Source organism: Macaca fascicularis, chromosome 8, assembly GCF_037993035.2.
Source record: "Macaca fascicularis isolate 582-1 chromosome 8, T2T-MFA8v1.1".
Taxonomy (NCBI): Eukaryota; Metazoa; Chordata; class Mammalia; order Primates; family Cercopithecidae; genus Macaca; species Macaca fascicularis.
The window spans coordinates 31,235,188-31,257,234 of NC_088382.1; the positions used below are offsets into that span (position 1 = coordinate 31,235,188).

Sequence of the window (22,047 nt, forward strand, 5' to 3'; positions counted from 1 at the left end):
TACTTGCACGTAAAGGCCGAGGATGCTGCTAAACACTCTTCAATGCCCAGGACAGTCCCACTCCCGCCCCCATCCCACAGAGAATTATCTGGCAGCCCAAAATGTCAAGAGGTTGAGAAACCTTGATCCAGGGCAGTGGGTTTCAGCTTGCTTTTGGCAGGGGAAACTTTTTCAAATGAAATCTTAGTTAGAATTCCAACACATAAACTTGATTTTTAAAAAGCAGAACTGTTGTGGTTGAATTGGGAGTGGAGGACCCAGAACCACCATCTGCATAATACCCTCTACCCTCTGTCCATGAACCTTTTGGCTCCATAAATCATTGCTTAAAAAGCATCAGTTTCTCGAGTTAGGCAAATCCCTTGGATTATAGGGAAGTAAATGAGGCCCAAGTGGTAAAGAGACTCGTATAGGGCCACACGACGATGGATCCTGTCTCTCCTTTATACGTGAATGGACTTTGACTTAGGCAAGAAAATAAAAACCATTACAGTCCTTTTGCTTCCCAAACTATAATCAACTTAGAAAAGCTTTGGGCTCTGGGCCAGATGTGGTGCTCACATCTGTAATCCCAACACTTCAGGAGGCTAAAGCAGGCAGATCACTTGAGCTCAGGAGTTCAAGGCCAACCTGGGCAATATGGTAAAATCTCATCTCTACAAAAAAAAAAAAAAAAAATAGCCAAGTGTGGTGGTGGGCACCTGTAGCCCAGATCCTCGGGAGGCTGGGACAGCAGGATTGTTCAAGCCCAGGAAGTCGAGGTGGCAGTGAACCATGATTGTGCCACTGCACTTCAGTCTGGGCAACAGAGCAAGATGCTGTCACAAACAAAACAAAACAAAACAAAACAAAACAAAAGTAGAAGCAGGTTCCAGCTCTGCAGTGTCAACAGTGGGCAGAGAACGGTCCAGCCAGTGGAAGGCCATAAGGATGCCAGGCTGGGTGCTCCTCAAGGGCAGGGCCCCCATCACCTTCATATTCCCCTTGGTCCTGGTAAGCCACAGGTGCTTAGTGTTCACTAACATGAGAAAAGGACAGCAACCATAAAGGGTGGAGTGGTTAAATTTCAGACCCCACACAAAGCTCCCCACTGCCAGGGTTTGGTAAAGTTAGTGTCGCAGAAGATACAAAAAAGTTTTTCTATAAAACCAGAACTGCCAGACGTAGGAGTAGATGAGATGGCACCCCACCGCCGCCACCTGCATCTCCCCAGGCCCCCGCGATGAGAATGGGACTCAGAGGGCTTCAGAGACATGCCTCAAGTCACATGACTTCTAAGTGGCAGATCAGATTCAGGGACATCTGAATTCATAATGGGTTTTAGGGAAGGCAAGGCTGGCAGCCTGACAGACATAGGGAGGGCGACTGTCTTGTTCTCCCTGCAAAGAGTGGGGTCTTGAGTAACTTCTTGTGAGAGGAGGTCAAAAAAACCCACAAGAATGCAGGAGAGCCGGGCCAGGCAGAGCACGCTGGGAACCATCCCTCGCTTCAGCCTGACCTCTTCAGAGCACATTTTCTGAGCCAGAGCTGCCGGCTTTGATAAGCTGCCCAGTGTATCTGAACTGGCTGCAGCCGCGGCTCCGTCCAGGGAGAGGCCCTGGCAGCCTTCCTGGGCTGTTGCTCTCTTGGCCAGGCCTGGAACTAGCCAAGGTTCACGACTTCCACCCCAGGACCCGAGGTCTTACAGAAACTAAGGCTCACAAGGCCAGGCCTGAGCCACCGACCAAGGGGAAGGACACAGGGACTGCCTTCCTCCTACAGGAGGTGGATAAAGTACAGTGTGCCCTGGGGGAGGTGGGGTAGACAGAGCCCCAGCAGGGAAGTTAAGAAACCTGCTCTCCAGTTCAAGGCTGTGTGGTCCTGGACAAGTGACTTCCCCTCTCTGAGCCTTCATGTCTTCATCTGTACAATCAGGGCAGAGGGTAGAGCTTGCTCTAGATTGTGACTGGAAGCCGTGGTCAGCAAGCTCCCCTGGCGCATAGTCATTCATCTAAACAAACCTGTGGAGTTTAAAGAACTGAATTCTTCAGCAGCCGCTGTGCTGCTCACAACTCACTGATGCAGGTCCTCGCTCCCAGTCCCCTTCCAGCTCCTGGGCTTCTGTGTTCCTCCCACCCTCTGCTCCAGAGTGCCTCTGTTACCGTGCCCTTTCTCAATCACATGCCCCAGTCCCTCTCTTCCTGCAAGTTTTCCCAGGAAGCCAAACTCTGGAGCAGTAATACTAAAGACCTGGAACTTCTCCAGGCATGTCTTCCATAGTCTCCCTCCTCCACCGACCCCCTGCTCCTTCTCCCATTCACCCAGGAAGACTCACCCTGCCCCGGCCACACCAGCTTCCTCAGCCCTCCAGCTCTGTGCTGATGCTGCTTACAGTCAACACAGTTGCAGTCTCTTGGGTTCTGGGTGACTGGCTGCAGCTTCTCTGCTTTGTCCCCAACACTTGGCCTCCCAGTTCCACTCTGTCCTTGGTCACTCTGATTCCTCTTAAGCCACTCTATTGCTGATCTTTCTCATACATCACACACACTTGTCCCGGCTCCAACAGTCACGTCCTATAATTCCTCCCTCCCTACTTTCTCTGGCCACCATATCCTGCCAGGGCCCTGAGACTTAGAACATAGAAATTAGAAGAATTTAATTCCAATGAGCTCATAAAATCCCTGAAGTTGAAAGCAGAGCATTCTTTGTCGCTTGAGAAAGGGTAGAGGAGTTGAGGGAAGAGAGAACTAAACCTATGAAAGACAGTCACCTTTTTCCACATCTCATCCCTCTTGCTGTTGAAGTCGCCTGTGCCTGGGATGTCCACCAGCACGACCCCTTCTGGGATCAGGTCGGATTTGGGAAGAGTCACTTCCACATGTTTGATCAAGGGCCAGATGTGCATCTCAGTGGCCTCTCCATCCCAGTCTCTCCTGTGTGTGCGGATGTAGGGGTCCAGCTTGATGGACAGCTCTTCTGCCTGAAGAAGAAGGACAGAATCACACACGCCAGCCATGTTCCCAGCTCTGTTCATCCTGGTTGGCTGTGATGCAGGTTCATGGTAAGTATGCTTAGTAAGGGTAAGAAGTGTATCCGACAGAAGGCCTGAAATCAGGTCTGTAGGACCTAGAACCTGAGAGCCAGGAAGGACCCTGGAGATGAGGAAGTTCAAGCTCCTTACCTTACAGATGAAAAAAAAAAAACAAAGTCAGCTAAAATGTGATGTTAGGGAAGTTATAGCATTGCTGAATAATAGGTTTATCTTCTAAACTGCATTCAATTCTGAAATTAAGGTAATATGTAATTAACATTTTCATTATCAGAAAGCTAGCAATGACTATAGAAAATTAACAGTGATACGGTAACCATATTTTCCAAATTGAAAATTGACCTGAAAATGGATCTTAAAAACAGTTTTTAAAATTTATCTTCCCATTACAAAAAATACCTTGATATGTGGGCATTTCTAGGATATTTTAATGATGGTGGGTGAGAGAGGAAATAGTTCTTAAACCACAGTTTCTGCTTAAACATGTCTTGGGACAATGACACATCCATGCCAGCAACTATGACAGTAAATCTCAACTGGGGTACTTCAGAGGACAGAGGATTTGGGATGTATGGTGGTCATTGTTAAACAAATTTCTATAGAATAGTCCTGAAAGAAAGATAAGAATGTCAATTCTTAAGAGAGTTTAAATTAAATCGCTGGATTTGTTGCAGTCTGGGTAAGGAGTAAGAGATTTCATCAATTTCAACCAAATGATAAACAGCGAAAGAGGAGATAATAAAAGTTCTTTAAGATATTGTGATTTTAAAATAGAGCAGATACCGTAAGAGAGAAGTCCAGGAAAAGGCATGGGCTTGAAAAGTCTCTTTCTACTAGAGGGCTAAGCCCAATAAACTGGTTCCAGGCAAACATCATTATAGAAGGCAAACTCGGATTCTAGGATCTCCAGTGGAAAGCCTGAATTTGTAAGCTCACTCATTGAGATGGTAATTCTGTTCACCTTGTTTCTGTGGGTAAATGTATGATGCTGGGAAGGAGTATTTCTAAATATAGAGTTGGTGAAGACATGGATATCCTTGTGTAAGCTGTGTGTATTCAGATAAAGTCACTAGTTTTGTAATCATTGTGTTTCTCAGACATGCTCAGTTTATGTTTTAGATATTAGAAGTATAATCATTTTAATAGTAATATTCATCTTAAAACTATAAGAAATGGGCACTATGTCTGATTTTCCAGATATACAAGAGATAGCAAAGTGCTTTGAAAAGGTTTCATTCATTTGATTTTTAAGTGTGCCTAGTCAAGTATTTAAACATTTTAAGAGACTCAAATATACTGAACTTTAACCGTATGCAAAAAGCCTAAGGAAATGTGATTAATTATGTAAGTATCATGGAATATTTAAGGAAGGTTTGCTTTGTTAATCAGGAGATAATTGAACATTAAACTTTAGGACACATATAAAAATTGTACCCATTTTACCAACAGTCACTAGATTTATAAATAGAATAGCAATATTTTAAAGGTGTATTTAAAGGTGAGAGATACAAGAAAAACTAGGTTTTTAAATGGATAGCTTTCCTAAATTGAATGTTGATTCCACAAATATTTTATTTTAATTTAGAAATTGAATTTTAACTTAAAATAAACATTGTTTATAAAAGCAAGAATACTACTAGTTGCCTATCCAATGTCCATCCTGTTCCTCCTTTATGCCAGCAGAATCCTGATTTTCTGTCTGATTGGAAAGGCAGTGGAGTGAGACTGGTCTAAGCAAATCATGACAAGTCTGCTTTTCACTTTTTCTGGACCCCCTTTCAGCCAAGAAGGGCCATGTGGCTCAGTTCTGAACTCTGAAATCTACACAGAAATTTGTCAGAGGTATTTCTGGGAAAGTTTTTACTTTCTCATGAAAGGGGAGATGTGGCTGATGCCAACTTTTTCTCCACTTCTTCCTTCCAGGAGGCTAGCATGAAGTCTAGCACCTCGGGAGCCATCTCATGACAATGGGGTCGACGGAAGGCCAAGGGAACCAGAGATGCTGATCTTGACATTGCTGAGCCACTAAACCAACCCCACCCCTATTGCCCCCAAACCTCTTACATGAGAAAAAGAATAAATCCCTGTTTGTTTAAGCCACTATAAGTCTTCTTCAAAAATCACTGGCAGCCCAAACTATCCCTAATTATTCTCAAATAACTGTAAATAGTCTTCTTTTGTGCACAAGAGCTCCTCCATTCACATACTAAAAATTCCCATTTGATAGCCATAAATAATGAGGATAACTTGGGCTATGGATACTTCTGACTTGGGTAGCAACTTATTTCTTATTTCACACAAACACTGTACCACGAGCCCGTCCCCTGAAACAGATTCAACTGTTAGACAGCAGACCCAGAATGAAATGAAGGAAAAAACGAACTTGACGCTACCTCTTCCGCCTTGAGGGTGATGACTCTGGAGGTGGGGATCTTCCTTTTGGGCTTTGCCCTCAGTAACTCCTCATAGTTCTTACTTTCTGCCCCATTTCCATAAATCATTTGTAGCTTCCAGGTGGCTTCCTCCACTGCCTCATCCCTGTTCCATGCATCTGCCTCTTCTCTGCCCAGCTCCTCCGTCCTGTGCAGGAGTTTAGTCAGGTTCTTCAGCTCCTCCCTCCACTCCTGCCAAGGCAGAGTAGGGCCAAGCCCCTCTTGACACAGACACAGAGAACACCGACAAACAGAGGCGTCCACTTCCCCCTGTGAAGGGCCAGGGGGCTGCATATTCAGAAAATCTAGGTCATCTATCTGGGGTCTCGAAGAGGGAAATGGCTTGCCCAAAGTCTCATAACAATGCAAGGACCAGGCTAGACACCCCCAGCTCACTTGATTGAACTTTCTCCTGGGATGGGCTCTTTTCATTAAACAAAGGCACGAGCTATATTTGCAAGGAATATAATGTTATCTCTGAGAGATAGTGAGAAGGAAAGAAAGAAAAGGAAGAACAAAAGGAAGGGAAACAAGAAAGAAAGGAGGGAAAGATGGAGGGAAGAGGAAGGAAGGAAGGAAAAAAGGAAGGAAGGAAGGAAGGAAGGAAGGAAGGAAGGAAGGAAGGAAGGAAGGAAGGGAGGGAGGGAGGGAGGGAGGGAGGGAGAAAAAGAAGGAAGGAACGGAAGGAGGGAGGAAGAGAACACTTACCTGGTCAGACAGAAGGTGGATTTTGGCCTCATACTGTGCACAGCAGCCGGAGCTCACTTGTACAATGCAGGAAGTACATATGCTTTCTCCAGACACCGGTAGAAACATGGCTTGCTGGATGATGGCATTGATCAGGGAGCTCTTCCCAGCCCCGGTGCTTCCAAATAATCCAATGTAGATTGGGTCTACTGTCGGCTTTTCAATCAAGACAAGGAGCCTATTTCTGGGTGTATTTTAAAATGTACATTGTCAGGATCATCAAAGTTTAGAGTGAAGAGCATTGAAACAGAATGCAAAGGAACTGAATTCTAATCCTGGGCACGTCACTAAAATCTTCTGAGTCTCTGTTCTCTCTTCTGTCAATGGAGAATATCAATCTCTATTTGCTACACAGAGCTGGCCTGGGGATCAAATGAGATTATGCAAAAATATTTGGTAATGATAATGCCACGCAATCCCAATAATGTCTATATAGATGTGAGGCATGTTTATTTGTATTCACTGGAAATCGCGTATTCTTTGTTTGTTTGTTTATGTGTCCGAGACAGGGTCTCGCTTTGTCACCTAGACTGGAGTGCAGTGATGCAATCATGGCTCACAGAAGCCTCAATCTCCTGGGCTCAAGAAACTCTCGCCTCAGCCTCTGAAGTAGCCGGAACTACAGGCGTGCCCCATGACACCTGACTAATTTTTTTGTATTTTGTGTAGAGACAGGGTTTTGCCATATTGCTCAGGCTGGTCTCAAGTGGTCCACCTGCCTCAGCCTCCCAAAGTGCTGAGATTACAGGTGTTAGCCACTGCACCTGGACAGAAATTTCATATTCTTGACCCTGGAAATACAGTGTATACAGAGGTGAAGTATTAATAGTGTTAGGAGCAACACAGAGTCTTACTGAACAGGAGAAGTTACAGCCTCGGTACCACTCAAGTCCTTCAAGTCAGCAGAGTACAAATAGTTGGGGACATAAGCTCAGAGCCACGCAGCCTGGCGTGAACTCTGGACCCTCTCACTGACCACTGGTGTGACTTCGTTCAAGTCTGGGCCTCTCTGAGCCTTACTTTCAGTAAAATGGAAGTAATCATAATAGTTCCTACTTTATAGGAGTGTTGGATGGATTAAATTATATTTCATATATATACACACACACACACACACACATATGTATATATATAAAGCACTTAGCAGATTACCTAACGGTGACAGCTCAATGAATGGCAACTATCCCATAGCAACAGAAATTTGTATCCTTCTTTCTTAGTTTCTAATTAAATAGTCCCTGTCCTTGTTGGGGGAAAGCACCTATAATAACCTAAGGAAAGACACTGACATAAGATTTCAGGGTTGCAGATTTCAGACTCACATGAGATATTTGACTCCATTAGGGATGCTATCGTCCAGGAAGACAGACTGAATAAGTTTCTGATAAGTGTTGCTCAAAACTCTTCTGGTCCGTGATTCCAATTTTTCATCTGGAATTAACAGAGAGAGGTCACCTGTAGGTACCTGGCAGGGATAAAGTACTAGGTCTCCAAAGGAGGTGTCTGCTGAACATCGCAGAGAAGGAAAAAAAAAATGAAATGAAAAGCCGATTAAACAAGATAGCAGGTTATCTCACACTAGGGATGGTGGCTCACTGGAGATAGCGATCATTGGTTCTGAAAATCTCCAAAGAGCCAGGCTGCTCTGAAACTCTGGTAACAGAAGTTATGGTATGCTTTGCCATGGGCTTCAGCCCATTCTAGATTCTTCCCTCCTGTGGTCATAAAAAGAAAAAAAAAGTGCAAGGACACCATGTTGACACCCACTGAAGCACCAACCTAATCATCTTCACAGGCTTTGTTCTAAGCAGGAAGAAGTTATTTTGATAACAATCCTCCTGTCCAGAGATGCCTGGAGACAAATTGCCTAACTGCATACTGCTGCAGAAACTTCCAGCCCTCTCTTTCCAAAACAGGTTCATTTCAAGATGTTTCATCCAGCTTCAGAATTTAACTTCCTCTTCCTTTGACCATTTTAACATACTTGGAACAGAACAGAACCATGTTAAAACAACAGTTTCAGGACACTCACATTCCTTAAGAGCGCTCTGCTCCACAGAGGGAAATGCTCGGAAACGCTGGTCTCGATCTGATTTCCTTCTTTTTCTCATTGGTTCTTTATATAAATCATCTTCAACTAGAGATAAACAGAGGATATATAAGATTATAGGTGTTGGGGCATGGTATTCACCTCAGCCTCTAGAGTAGCTGGGACTATAGGCACATACCATCACACCTGGCAAATTTTTGTAGAGACAGTGTTTCACCATGTTGCCCAGGCTGGTCTCGAACTTACCAAAAACACAAAATTTTTTGGATTAGCCAGGTGTGGTGGTGCGCACCTGTAGTCCTAGCTACTCAGGAGGCTGAGGTGGGAGGGTCACTTGAGCCCAGGAGTTGTAGGCTGCAGTGGGCTATGATTTTGCCACTGCACTCCAACCTGGGTGACACAGCAAGACCCTGTCTCAAATATATATGTGTGTGTGTGTGCGTGTGTGTGTGTGTGTGTGTGTATGTGTGTGTGTGTGTATATATATATATATATATAAAAAAAGAGGAACTGCTTCCAGCTCTGTCTGCCCATAAACTTATTTGGGAAAAAACACTGTTGGATCATTCCAGTTTGGTTCCTACTTCCCAGAGTCACAAGACTGTCTGCATTTAGTTCCAAAATGTAGAGTCCAATCTATCTCCCCAGATAAAAAGTTTCTATTTGCAACTCCTCAGAAGCCAAAGTGGCTAGACATTCTTCACCAAATGCCAAGTTTTAGGAAATCAACCAACTGTGTAGAGAAAAGTTGAAGACAGGGTTAAGTGTGCGGTGAGGAAAGGCCTCTGGGAGGTCTTTTCAGACTAGGAAAGAAATCGACCTGGTGCAGTGGCTCATGCCTGTAATCCCAGGTCTTTGGGAGGCTGAGGCAGGTGGATCACGAGGTCAGGAGATGGAGACCATCCTGGCTAACAAGGTGAAACCCCATCTCTACTAAAAATACAAAAAATTACCCGGGCATGGTGGCGGGCACCTGTAATCCCAGCTACTCAGGAGACTGAGGCAGGAGAATGGCATGAATCCCGGAGGCGGAGTTTGTAGTGAGCCGAGATCGCGCCACCGCACTCCAGCCTGGGCGACAGAGCAAGACTCCGTCTCAAAAAAAAAAAAAAAGAAAAGAAAAGAGAAGAAAAAGAAATCAACTAGAAGCAGAATGCAAAGGAAAACAGGGGCCATGTGACCAGGAAAAATCACATCTTCTTGAGCCTGAATTTATTCATCTGGAAAATGAGAGAACTGACAACAACAACAACAACAAAATACACATGCATTACAAGAGTTTGGATGGATGCCCTTCAGAGATCCTTAAAAATTTGGGGAATTTTTTTCCCTTCTTCGCTTGAAGACATCAGCAGCTGCTTCCTTATATAAGCAAGAACAGAAATCACCTAGAAGCAGATCTTTGTAGCTCTGTGGAGATTCATGCATTTAAGTGGTTTCCCTTGGTTATGAAGTGAAGGGCTGGTTCGGCCCATAATCCTAAAGAAGGGGTATAACCAAAATGTTGTGTTTTAGATAGATTTTAGAAAACACCCCTTGGTCATGTTTACCTGGCTAGAAAGGGGCAAGAGGTGGATCTTTGGGGTGAAGGTTGTTGAAAATGGTTCTAACCCAGGGCTCCTGGGGCTGGCCCATGCCTTAGAAAATGGCCATGAGGTGAACCGAAAGAGTTGATCCCCAAGAATCACAGGGATGACATGAGGCTCCACAACTGAGTATGGCATTCTGAGGTCATTCCCTGAAGAACCACAGAGAAGAAATGTCACATGGCACCCGAGAATGGCAGCCCACACAGAAGGCCCAGTCTCTGCCCCTGGGCTCCAGACACAGAACTCCCCGACAATTCAGGCAGCCTTCCCTCTCTGTTCAACCTTGCATCTTCCAGCACAAATGGAAGCCAACGCACACCCCGTAGAATATTCTAGTGCAAGTCATGCTATTTGCCAAGGCCTGAATCTCTGCCACCTCATGCTCCACACTCATGCCGCAACTGAGAGTTGAGAGAGGTTACACTTCAACCCTTCCATCTCAGACATTCTAACTGATGATTGAGCTCAAATTCAAGAATTCGCCCTGGCTCAGTTTGAGGACTGCCTTAGAACAAAATACCAAGTGGTTGCTGGCTCCGTGGCTGGAGCTGGAGAGGAAGGGGCAAAGAAAGAAGAGTCTGCTGGTCAGGCCCCAGGCCAGTTACCGACTGAAGAACACTTTAATCTGTGCTCCAAAAAGCATCTCAGAACTCCAGGATGTGTCCACGACCTGTCTGTGGAAAGAGTGGAAAGGGATGTAGACTTTGTAACTCAGGAACTCTTTTGGGTAAACAATGTTTGCCTAATCTCTTAGCCATGTGTATAAAACAAGGGCCAAGTCCACACATCCAGGGCCCTTATTTCAACATTGTAAGGACTGGCAACGAATCTGATAAGAGTTTGGAAGTTTATTTCTCAACTAAAGCAAAGGCTAGGAAGTCCAATACAGCAGGGTTTAAAACTGTTTCTTCAATTTCTAAAATGCAAAACTATCCGGAAAGGAGAAAATATTCCATCTTGGATTTATACCATGTAAGGGTAGTATTTTTATATTAGATTGTAACAAAAATAAACTAGTCTGAACTTAGATCACAGATCTTATTATTCTTGTTCATCACTCAAGCCCTTCCTTGCCCTTTCCAGCACTCTCCATCAAATCCTCCTAGGAGCCAGCGGTTGCGGTGGATAGCAGCAGTCCAAAAAGCGTAGTATACCGCTGCTGTTCCTTCCTGCTGCCACAAGGTGTCACTTTTGAAAACTGATCCCCTCACAGCCTGAGCTGAGAAGCGGTTTCATTATTGACTGTTGAACTTTTTTTTTTTTTGAGACGGGGTCTCCACTGTCGCCCAGGCTGGAGTGCAGTGGCAGGGTCACAGCTCACTGCAGCCTCAACCTCCTTGGCTCAAGCAATCCTCCGACCTCAGCTCCCAGGTAGCTAGAACTACAAGCACTCACCACCACACCTGGCTAATTTTTTTTTTCTTTTTCAGCGATGAGGTCTTGCTGTGTTGCCTAGGCTGGTCTTGAACTCCTGGGCTCAAGAGATCCTCCTACCTTGGCCTCCCAGAGTCCTGGGATTACAGACATGATTCAGACCATTGCCAGAAACTGCCAGAAATCTTCCGAGCAAAACGATCCCATTCCTCAAGGCTAAGCTCAACTGAGGGAACCCCAAAGTGGCAGTTCTTCCTATATGCCTGTTCAGGCTTGCTTCAGATGCTAGCATCACCCCACTAGCCCAGAAACACTGCTTCACCTTGCCCCTAAGGAAATCCATCCCCTCGGAGTGAGGAAACGTTCCCTCTTCAGTCCTCAAAACACAAAGGATATGATACACGACTGTTTTCTGCAACTGGGGGTTACATCCCTGTCATCGTCCTATAGGGAAGGCTCCCTCATTGGCTCCAGGGGCCCTGTATCTGCCTTCTGAGGAAGGGAAGCCACCCATACTGACTCCAATGTGAGTCACCCTTCCAGGAGCCACTCCAAGGCACCTACATCTCTCCTTCTAAGGAAAGCCGCCTAATGTCGTTCCAGGGGTCTTGCAAGAGAGGCTACCTTCAGAGCGTTCAAGGTGACTTTCTGGAACATTATTATTATCATCGAGATGGAGTCTCACTCTGTCGCCCAGGCTGGAGTGTAGTGGCACAATCTTGGCTCACTGCGACCTCCGCTCCCGGGTTCAAGTGATTCTCCTGCCTCAGCCTCCCAAGTAGCCGGTATTACAGGCACGCACCACCACACCCAACTAATTTTTGTATTTTTAGTAGAGACAGGATTTCGCCATGTTGGTCAGGCTGGTCACGAACTCCTGACCTCAGGTGATCCACCCACCTCGGCCTCCCAAATTGCTGGGATTACAGGCGTGAGCCACCGTGCCCAGCCTGGAACATTATTTTTTTTAAAGAAAAAAGCCCCACTTATTTAACTACTGGCCAAACAGTTCACTTCATTATGAATAGGCTATTTCAGTTACTGTTGAAATATCTGATCTTCATTCACTATTTAAACTTGTCATGAGAAAGCACCTTCTGAATAAAGAGTAAGGAGAAAGCACCTTCTGAAAAAAGAGTAAGGAACAATGACAACAGTTAAATATAGTCCCAACCTATTTGCCTTTTATCCTATAACAGTAATCAGTTCCTATATCCTCCATTAGAAGATACTGCAGAGGTGTTACCTGGATGTGGTTGCTGGCCAAAAACATCCTTCATTTCTGCCATTCCTTTTTACGTGAACTCCTGCTCTTCTCCGCTTAGGAGAATCAGCCTATGAAGACAAAGTACAAAGACAGATGGGGCAGCAGAATTTGAAAATACAGAAAGCAAAACCTAAGGATGTGTCAATCTGCTTGTGTGGTGTTTCTGCCCATTCCAACTTATCTCTGAATCCCTCACAACATCTAGTACAGTACTTGATGGAAATATAACAAGATTAGTGTTTGAACACTGATTTCCAATAATATTTAGGCCAGGTACGGTGGCTCACACCTGTAATCTCAGCTCTTTGGGAGGCCAAGGGGAGGCAAATCACTTGAGGTCAGGAGTTCAAGACCAGCCTGACCAACACGGTGAAACCCCATCTCTACCAAAAATACAAAAATTAGCTGGTGTGGTGGTGGGTGCCTGTAATCCCAGCTACTCGGGAGGCTGAGGCAGGAGAATCGCTTGAACCTTGGAGGCAGAGGTTGCAGTGAGCCAAGATGGAACCACCGCACTCCAGCCTGGATGACAAAGTGAGACTCTGTCTTGAGGGGAAAAAAAAAAAGTCTAAACCAATAGTACCTGAGAGCTTTAGGATAACTCATGCTAAAATGAGAATAAGCCTCTGGTGACCAGAGCTGTGAAGGTGAGTTTATATAGCTTCGCTGCTTTGGGTGGCATCGGTGCTCCACTGGGGCAAGCCTTGAACCCTGTGCCAGTGATATTTAGTTCCAGTAAGTCTCAGCAGGAATCTGGGAGGTGGATGGAACATTAGATATTCCTAGAGTTCCCTTGAGTTGCTTTGGGGTGCTGCTGACTGGGGAAGGAGATGCAGTGACTTGGTTCCCTGGACCTTCCTCACCAAGCGCAACTTCCACCAAGAGGACACCCCTCCTGGGCTCTCCTTGCAGCTTGCAGCATAGAGCGTCTGCAGGAGGGAGAGGAGAGGCACATCCGAAAGAAGAAGGGACAGATTCAGCTGGTCTCCAGTCCACTGGCAGATAGGGCTTGGACACAGAGGGAGAACTCGACCCATGGAGGCTCAGAACAGAGGGCACTGCCCAGATAGGGTAGAATCTGCTAGCCTGGAGCTGCTTCATCTCCACCCATAAAGAATTAGAAGAACGTGAGTGGGAAACACCCAACGTGCTTACTTGCCGTTATCTGATGTTTCTGTTTGGATCACTCAGCCGTGTATTTCCAAAGCAGAGTCACCAGCCCTTCTGAAATATGCAAAAATCACCCCTGATCTGTCCTACTAGACCTACAGGCTGTTATTTAGGGAAACTATGTCTCATTTACACATTAACCCCAAATTAAAATCACCATCATCAGTTACTCTTAGTTTGGTTTGCAGATATTAACTGACTAAACGGCTTCTGTATTTGGCGGGTGCTGGGTGAATGGGGTGAGAGCCCCTATTAAGTGTGAGATTCTGAGTCTTAGGTAGACCTCTTTCCCTCTCCCTTCCTCCTCTCTGCAGCCCACTTTCACACCATCTCACACTCTTTACAGTTCTCCAAAGCAGGGTATCCTATTGAACTCTTGAGCATTTTAGCACATGTGGGATGCCCTTCCCTTCTTCTCCCAGGTGAATTCCTGCTCTTGCTTCAAAATCCTGTTTTAGTGTTTCCTCTATGAAACGGTGTCTGATACTCACTCATTCCCCTCCTGTGTCCCCGCTGCTCCATACACACCTGTGTTATAACACTGATTGTACTGTGCTTACATCTCTTCCTCCTGGTTGAACCACTCGAGGTCAGAGGACTGCGTTTTTTTCAGTGCTGCATTTCTATCAAGAAGGGCAATGACTAACTAAATGTTAGCTGAATGAATGGATAACATAATGGATGGGAAGCTTTTGATGAGATTCCACACCAAAGGATGTTTAAAAGCTAAATTTGTTGTTTTTGTCTGGTGGTTTGTTTGCTTGTGACAGAGTCTTGCTCTGTTGTCCAGGCTGGAGTGCAGTGGCATGATCTCAGTTTACTGCAACCTCCACCTCTTGGGTTCAAGCAATTTTCCTGCCTCAGCCTCCAGAGTAGCTGGGATTAGAGGCATTGCACCATCGTGCCTGGCTAATTTTTGTAATTTTAGTAGAGATGGGATTTCGCCATGTTGGCCAGGCCGGTCTTGAACTCCTGGACTCAAGTGATCCACCCGCCTCAGCCTCCCAAAGTGATGGGATTACAGGTGTGAGCCACCATGCCTGGCCCTGAATTCATTTTTGATATGTTAAAGTCCTTGCTTAAAGAATAAAGCAAAGAGTAGAAATCAATAGTCAAGTATGCAAAGGAAGCAGCACTCACAGTGAGGACTGCTCCACGGGGATGAGGAATATTTGATGTGAGGAAGGGAAGACACAGGTAAAGGCAGATGATGGTGGTGGGGGGCTTCATGGTGGTCTTCAAATGCATTACCTTACAGCTGCAAATAAAAGAGACATCCTGCATATTTTCTAGGGTTCCCAGAGGGTAGGAATAGATCCACTAGGTGGAAGGCACAAGAAAGATTTTGGCTTAACATTCTCAAGTAATCAGAGTCGTCCAAAATAGAATGAGCTCCCTTAGGAATAAGTGAGTTTTCTGCCTCTAGAGGTGTCTAAACCTATATTGATATGACCACCTAATAATGACATTGGGATAGATAAATTTTAAACCTTCTTCAAATCCCAAGATTCTACGTTCTTACTTGAATTTTCACCAGGAAAGCTGGTAGAAGTGTGCTAATGAGGTCACCAAATTTCACAAGAGGCACAAGCAATTTCCAGTTTGGAATACTGAGTCAGAAATGCTGACACACATCAAAACCTAGGTGCATTATGAGAAAAAAAGACAGATGGGCTATAACACGGGTAAACATACCATAATGCATGTCAATAATTTTAGGCAGGGTGTGATGTCTCACATCTATAATCCCAGCACTTTGAGAGGCTGAGGAGGGAGGATCGACTGAGCCCTGGAGTTTGAGACCAGCCTGGGCAACCAAGTGAGACCTTGACACTACCAAAAAAAATTAGCTGGTTGGGGTGACACACACCTGTAGCACCTACTATTTGGGAGGCTGAGGTGGGAGGATCCCTTGAGCCCTGGAGGTCAAGGTTGCAGTGAGCTATGATTGCGCCACTGCACTCCAGCCTGTGTGACAGCAAGACCCTGTCTCAAAGGAAAAAAAAAAAAAGCTGGATACAGAACTAGGATTACCCCTAGGAAAAATATATGTTGTTTTCTGAAGAGAGCAGCTCAAGGAGCAAATCATATGAAAGGTTAGGCATCATATTATCACAGTGAGCACTGGAAGCAAAACAAAATGTATGATCCAACCAGTGGATAAATCCATGGTCGACCTCCAGGACAGCTGGTGTGCTGGAATTCAAATTCTCGGAGGAAACTGTGGAGCCAGATAAAGTACAAAAGAACTGACAGGCCAAGTTGATAAGAGGCGTGGTCATACAGACACTAAGATTAGGGTCCTTCAATTGAGAGAGCTGTGGATTAAAGGGCAAAAAATCAAAGGGCTTTGAGTTTAGAGCAGAAGCAGTTGTGGTCACTGAATTCTGGAATACGGGTGGTGGTTCTGGCTTCTTTTGGAATCACAGGAACTTTAGTTCATTTGACTTTATTTACTATATCAACAGTACACAAAGTCCGGCAAGGGCCGTTAGCATGTAACTAGCTGGGGTTGGGTTGGGTTTAGCTGCATGCAACGAAGACAGAAAACCACACACCTTCCTCCGTAGCAGCATCTATGGTTTCCGTATACAAGTGATTTGTGAACTCTAACTGAAATCTGGAATAACTGGAAATTATGTGGATTTGGTTGTAGTGGACTGGGCTTCAAATTCCTTTGGCCAATGTTCAAAGACTAGCGTGAAGGGATCATTTGATGACCAAACAAAAACACTGGCAAGTGGAAAGGGATCATTTGCAAAAAGGCTAAGTGGACAGAAGAAAATAAACACCAAGTACTTAAAAAGGAAAAGCGATAAACAAATGGGGGTAGTTTGGTACAGACGTTCAGTATATAGTTGTTGGGTTGAACTAAATGATGAGGTGGGAAAAACATTAGGCTGGAAATCAGGTGTGGAAGTTTCCAGCTCCGGCTCTGCCGCCAATCAATAAAGCAGGAGAATTTCAGACAAGTCGTTTTATCACCCTGACCTCAGGTTTCCCACGTGTAAGGCAAAGACTGAACTAGTCCTTAAAGTGTGAGTGTTCTCTGATTTAGATGAGTGGTAAAAAGATGAAAATTCTCATTTTGAAAATGTCACTTGTCATTGAAACCAAGACCATACCAATGATTAGGGCTTCCATGTGGCCAAAGGCAGTACACCGAGAGCACTGTGATTGCAAGTGCATTGTATTAAGGAGAAAATGAGCCATGGGAGTATAGTCCTTCTTCAAATCATCCTGCAGTCTGTTTCCCCGCAAAGGGAAGGAATGGTGGTGTTCACTGTGAAAATTTGGTTTCTGTGGAGAAGCAATTGATAACAGTCCAAATGTATTGCTCAGATAGGCAAAGTTCTGCCTGTGTGGTTTATTTTGCTTGTATTTCAGCTATGTGGTTAGCACTGAAGTTTTGCTTTTAGTGCTTATTTACATTCCTGTGCACTGAACCTAAGAATAGCATCTTTTAAATAAGATTGTGGACATTCAGCTAGATATAGGAAGGTCGCATAGAACTGGTTTCCTGATATATAACTGTAACTTTTTACAATTACTCTTGCTTCTCTCCCTCTCCTTTTCTTCTGTTTGTGTTTGCTTATTGTCTTTTTCTTACAGGAAAATCACAGAGGCAACACAAATGCAGGTCATTCCTGTACTAGAACAGCTGCATATCATGGCATTGAATAAAGAATGCGGGCTGGGTGCAGTGGCTCACGCCGGTAATCCCAGCACTTTGGGAGGCTGAGGCAGGTGGATCATGAGGTCAGGAGTTTGAGACCAGCATGACCAGCATGGTGAAACCCCGTCTCTACTAAAAATACAAAAATTAGCCAGGTGTGATGGCACGTGCCTGTAATCCCAGCTACTCAGGAGGCTGATGCAGGAGAATTGCTTGAATCCGGGAAGCAGAGGTTGCTGTGAGCTGAGATCAAGCCACTGCCAGCCTGGGCAAAAAAGTGAGACTCTGTATCAAAAAAAAAAAAAAAAAAAAAAAGAATGCGAGGGCCCCTTCTTCTACAGATCCAGACCCTGAGGACCAGGAAGGGGAAGAAACTTGTCCAAGGTCACATAGTAAGGTTATGGCAACGAGGACTGAAACTCAGGTTTCCTGACTCCAAGTTCAATGTTCTTTTCATCACATTCAGCAACCTCTAATAGGCACTATTTAAACAAGCCCCCTGGAGCTCAGGCATAGGGGAATGGAGGCAGTGGTGCCTACAAAGGAGGGTTCCCTCAAACGCATGGCAAAGGCATTTCATGAGAAGGAAGGCTGTTGAGTGGGGAGAGAGAGTAGCAACTTGATAGAACTGTAAGCAGGAACTCAAGCTGAAGCCACTGCCTGCAAACTGCTTTTTTGTTTTTTGTTTGTTTTGTTCTTTGGGGTTTTTTTTGTTTTTTGTTTTGAGATGGAGTTTTTGCTCTATCGCCCAGGCTAGAGTATAGTGACACATGATCTCAGCTCACTGCAACCTCCACCTCCCAGGTTCAAGCGATTCTCCTGCCTCAGCCTCCTGAGTAGCTGGGATTACAGGCAACTGCCATCATGCCTGGCTAATTTTTGTATCTTTAGTAGAGATGAGGTTTCACCATGTTGGCCAGGTTGGTCTCGAACTCCTGACCTCAGGTGATCTGCCCACCTTGGCCTCCCAAAGTGCTGTGATTACAGGCGTGAGCCACCACAACCAGTCTTACTGCCTGAAAACTCAAAGACACCCTCAGAAGTAAAACAAGCCAGAGAGAGACAGAGAGAGAGAGAGAGAGAGAGAGAGAGAGAGAGAGAGAGAGACAGACTATCAGAGGAGTACATTTTCACTGCATTTTTTCTGTGTTCAATGCAAAATTCAATGTGTTTATTACAAATGACAAATGTCCTTTTCTTTTCCCCTAGTTATTCTCCTTAGGCAGAATCTCATTTCACCCTACCTTGCCTCGCATCATTAACCCTTGCCAAAACTATTTACTTACTTAAATTTAAATACTTAAATTAGCACAGTTTCTCAAAGGGGCATTTTGGTCATTAACATTGGTTTACTCTCTACTTTTAATAAATATGGGAAGTGCTTGGTACATAGCAAGCACTAAATAAATTGTTGAATGAATGATGGTAGATATAATTTTTTGAGATCTGTCTATATCTAGATATAGATATATATCTTAGATGGTAAGATTAAGAATAGCAGGAATTATATTTATTATTTTATTTATTCATCCATTCATTCAACAAATATTTGTGAGTACCTATGGTGCACCAGGCATCGTTCTAGATACTGGGGATATAGCAGGGAACAATATGGGCACGGTATCTGCAAACAAAGGGCTTCCATATTCCAGATGTGAATGGTGGAGTGAAAATTACTAGGGATTTGGAGTCAGAATGCCTGGATTTTTGCTCCTGCTCCCAAACTTCAGTACAACACAGAGCAAATCAGCTGATCTCTCTGAGCCTCTATTTCTCCACATATAGGATAGAATTGGTTAAAAAAAAAATACCTTTATCAAGAGTTAATTGGCCGGGCGCGGTAGCTCATGCCTGTAATCCCAGCACCTTGGGAGGCCAAGGTGGGCAGCTCACTTGAGGTCAGGAGTTTGAGACCAGCCTGGCCAACATGATGAAACCCTGTCTCTACTAAAAATACAAAAATTAGGGCCGGGCACAGTGGCTCACGCCTGTAATTCCAGCACTTTGGGAGGCCAAGGCAGGCGGATCATGAGGTCAGGAGATTGAGACCATCCTGGCTAACACGGTGAAAGCCCATCTCTACTAAAAATACAAAAAATTAGCCAGGCATGGTGTGGTGGTGGGCGCCTGTAGTCCCAGTTACTTGGGAGGCTGAGGCGGGAGAATGGCATGAACCCAGGAGGCGGAGCTTGCAGCGAGCCGAGATCACGCCACTGCACTCCAGCCTGGGCAACAGAGCCAGACTCCATCTCAAAAATAAATATATATATATATATATTTATAAATTAGCCGAGTATGGTGCTGCATGCCTGTAATCCCGTAATCCCAGCTACTTGGGAGGCTGAGGCTGGAGAGTTGCTTGAAGCCAGGAAACAGAGGTTGCAGTGAGTCAAGATAGCACCACTGCACTCTAGCCTAGGCAATAGAGCAAGACTCCATCTCAAAAATAAAAATAAAAAGAGTTTGTTGTGAGAATCAAATGTGATAATGAATGCAAAATTGCTCTACAGGCACTTATGCATCTGTAAAAATGTTATTTTTTAAATATTTTGTGAAAGTAGTTAAACTAGAAATCAGTACCAGTATCATCCATGCCACATCTGTTAGTCTTTGGGGAACAAATGCCACCTTAGCTGAGATCCTGACTCCCATTCTTGTCGCCACTGATCAAGCACATTGAGGATGCTCTACCATCTTCCTTAAAGAATCTTTGATTAGCTGGGTGCAGTGGCTCATGCCTGTAATCCCAACAGTTTGGGAGGCCAAGTCAGGCAGATTGCAAAGTCAGGAGTTCGAGACCATCCTAGCTAACACGATGAAATGCCGTCTTTACTAAAAATACAAAAAATTAGCCAGGCGTTGTGGCACACACCTGTAGTCCCTGCTACTCTGGAGGCTAAGGCAGAGGAGTAGCTTGAACCCGGGAGGCAGAGGTTGCAATAAGCCGAGATCATGCCACTGCACTCCAGCCTGGGCGACCGAGTGAGACTCTGTCTCAAAAAAAAAAAAAGAATCTTCCGTCAAGTTTTTTCGTGCTCTCACAAGAAAGCAAGCTAAAGAATGAAAGAATGAAGAGGAGGAGACTATTAATGAAATGATAGAATGTTGATGAAATTTAGAATTTATTTCCTTTCTCTTTGAGTTTGAGTTTAGGTTTAAGTAACTTTGGTGTTGGCAAGATTTCCTAACCACCTTGTTGGCCACTGCACTGCTCTTCCAAATAGTGACGTCCCAGGGGAGCAATTTAAACACATTAGCTCAGAAGCAAAAGTGAAACAAGGGCCTCCAAATCTCTAAAGGAAAAGAGACATGTTTTCAGCATTAACACATCGGCTAATGTGTTCAGCATTAGAAGTGTGGCCACCAGAAGCAGTCATAGTAGAAGGGAGGCTTTGGGATGACATGTTTTTCTCCATCTTTCTTCCCTAGGTAAAGAGGTAAGCAAAATAAGCAGATATTTTCATAACGTATTTTAGCAGATTCTAGCGAAACGAATTTGAATCTTCTCATATTGCTCTCCCAAGCTTGTTAAAGCTAATGAGGCATAAGATGACACTTCCCTCCTTATCAGGAATTCATACACCTGCCAGTAATTTCTGCAATAGCTGTTTTCTTTTGGGAGGAATGATTAATGACTTGCCTAAGATCACACTGTTCAGTAAAATTCAAACTAAAACCTGATTCCCCCATTTCTAGCCCACTGGCCTTTTTACATAGCCTTAAAATTCACTTAAACAGCCTGGGCATGGTGGCTCATGCCTGTAATCCTAGCACTTTGGGAGGCTGAGATGAGAGGATCCCTTGGGACCAGAAGTTTGAGATCAGCCTTGGCAAAAAAGCGAGACCCTCATCTCTACAACATTTTTTTAAAAAAATTAGCTGGGCATGGTAGCATGCATCTGTAGTCCCAGCTATTCAGGAGGCTGAGGCAGAAGGATTACTTGAGCCAGAAGGTCAAGATTGCAGTGAGCCATGTTCACACCACTGCACTCCAGCCTGGGTAACAGAGTGAGGCCTTAAAAACAAACAAACAAAACCCCCAAAATTCACTTAAGCAAACAGAAAAGTAGAATTTATTTTCCCTCAAGAAATAACTTGCTTTAAGAAAATCAAATGAGAGAGAAGAGATAAATGTCCCATACAGAAGAATTCCAAATAATTTACATAGCTACTCCATCCTCAAGGAGGTAAAACAAAACTCCCTGCTCCTTAAGTACGTGCTGTGCATAGCAACTTCTTTCCAAAGAGAACAGGGCAGAGATTAGAGCAGGGAAAGGGTCACTTTATAGCAGAGAAACCAGACAAGCACTGCCTCCACCAGGTGGTCAAGGTCAACACCAACAGTCCTAAATCATGTTGACTATATTGTCCCTTGATATGATGTGATGAGAACAGCACTTAAACCCTGTGACTCCTTCCCCAAAACCCGTAACTCCAGTCTAATCATGAGAATAACCTCAGACAAATGTCAATAAGAGAAGCCTACAAAATACCCAACGAGTACTCCTCAAAACTGCCAAAAAGTCTGAGAAACAACATTACAGCTAAGAGAAGCCTAAGGGAACATAACTAATGTAATGTGCTATCCTGAATAGGATTCTACAGTAGAAAGCAGACGTTAGATAAAAACCAAGAATCTGAATTAAGTACAGACTTTAATTTAACAATAACATATCAGTATGTGTTCATCAGTTGTAACAAATGTACCACACTA

At 44.5% G+C, this 22,047-nt stretch overlaps 1 protein-coding gene and 1 long non-coding RNA gene across 11 annotated transcripts in view; one reads left to right on the plus strand and one right to left on the minus strand.

Moving 5' to 3' along the window:
* The window catches only part of NUGGC (nuclear GTPase, germinal center associated), a 66,046-nt gene that overhangs the window by 37,938 nt on the left and 6,061 nt on the right, over positions 1-22,047 (minus strand). For 4 of the 10 annotated variants that reach the window (XR_012417168.1, XM_065519018.2, XM_065519017.2 and 1 more), the window contains 6 exons: positions 12,467-12,555; positions 8,240-8,344; positions 7,530-7,638; positions 6,169-6,391; positions 5,422-5,652; positions 2,750-3,160 (listed from right to left, as the gene is read on the minus strand). Coding sequence is in view for 8 of the 10 variants with exons in the window: in XM_065519018.2 (XP_065375090.1) it covers positions 2,750-3,160; positions 5,422-5,652; positions 6,169-6,391; positions 7,530-7,638; positions 8,240-8,344; positions 12,467-12,509 (1,122 nt within the window). In the remaining 2 variants the exon portion in view is untranslated. Of the gene's footprint in view, positions 1-2,314; positions 2,477-2,749; positions 3,161-5,421; positions 5,653-6,168; positions 6,392-7,529; positions 7,639-8,239; positions 8,345-12,466; positions 12,556-14,797; positions 14,917-22,047 lie in introns of those variants that run through there. The other 6 variants (XM_074000567.1, XM_074000566.1, XM_065519019.2 and 3 more) reach the window with 4 other exon arrangements.
* Positions 2,928-5,128, plus strand: LOC123575171 (uncharacterized). Its single transcript, XR_006700324.3, has 2 exons — positions 2,928-3,040; positions 4,952-5,128. It is a non-coding gene; the product is annotated as an uncharacterized lncRNA (long non-coding RNA).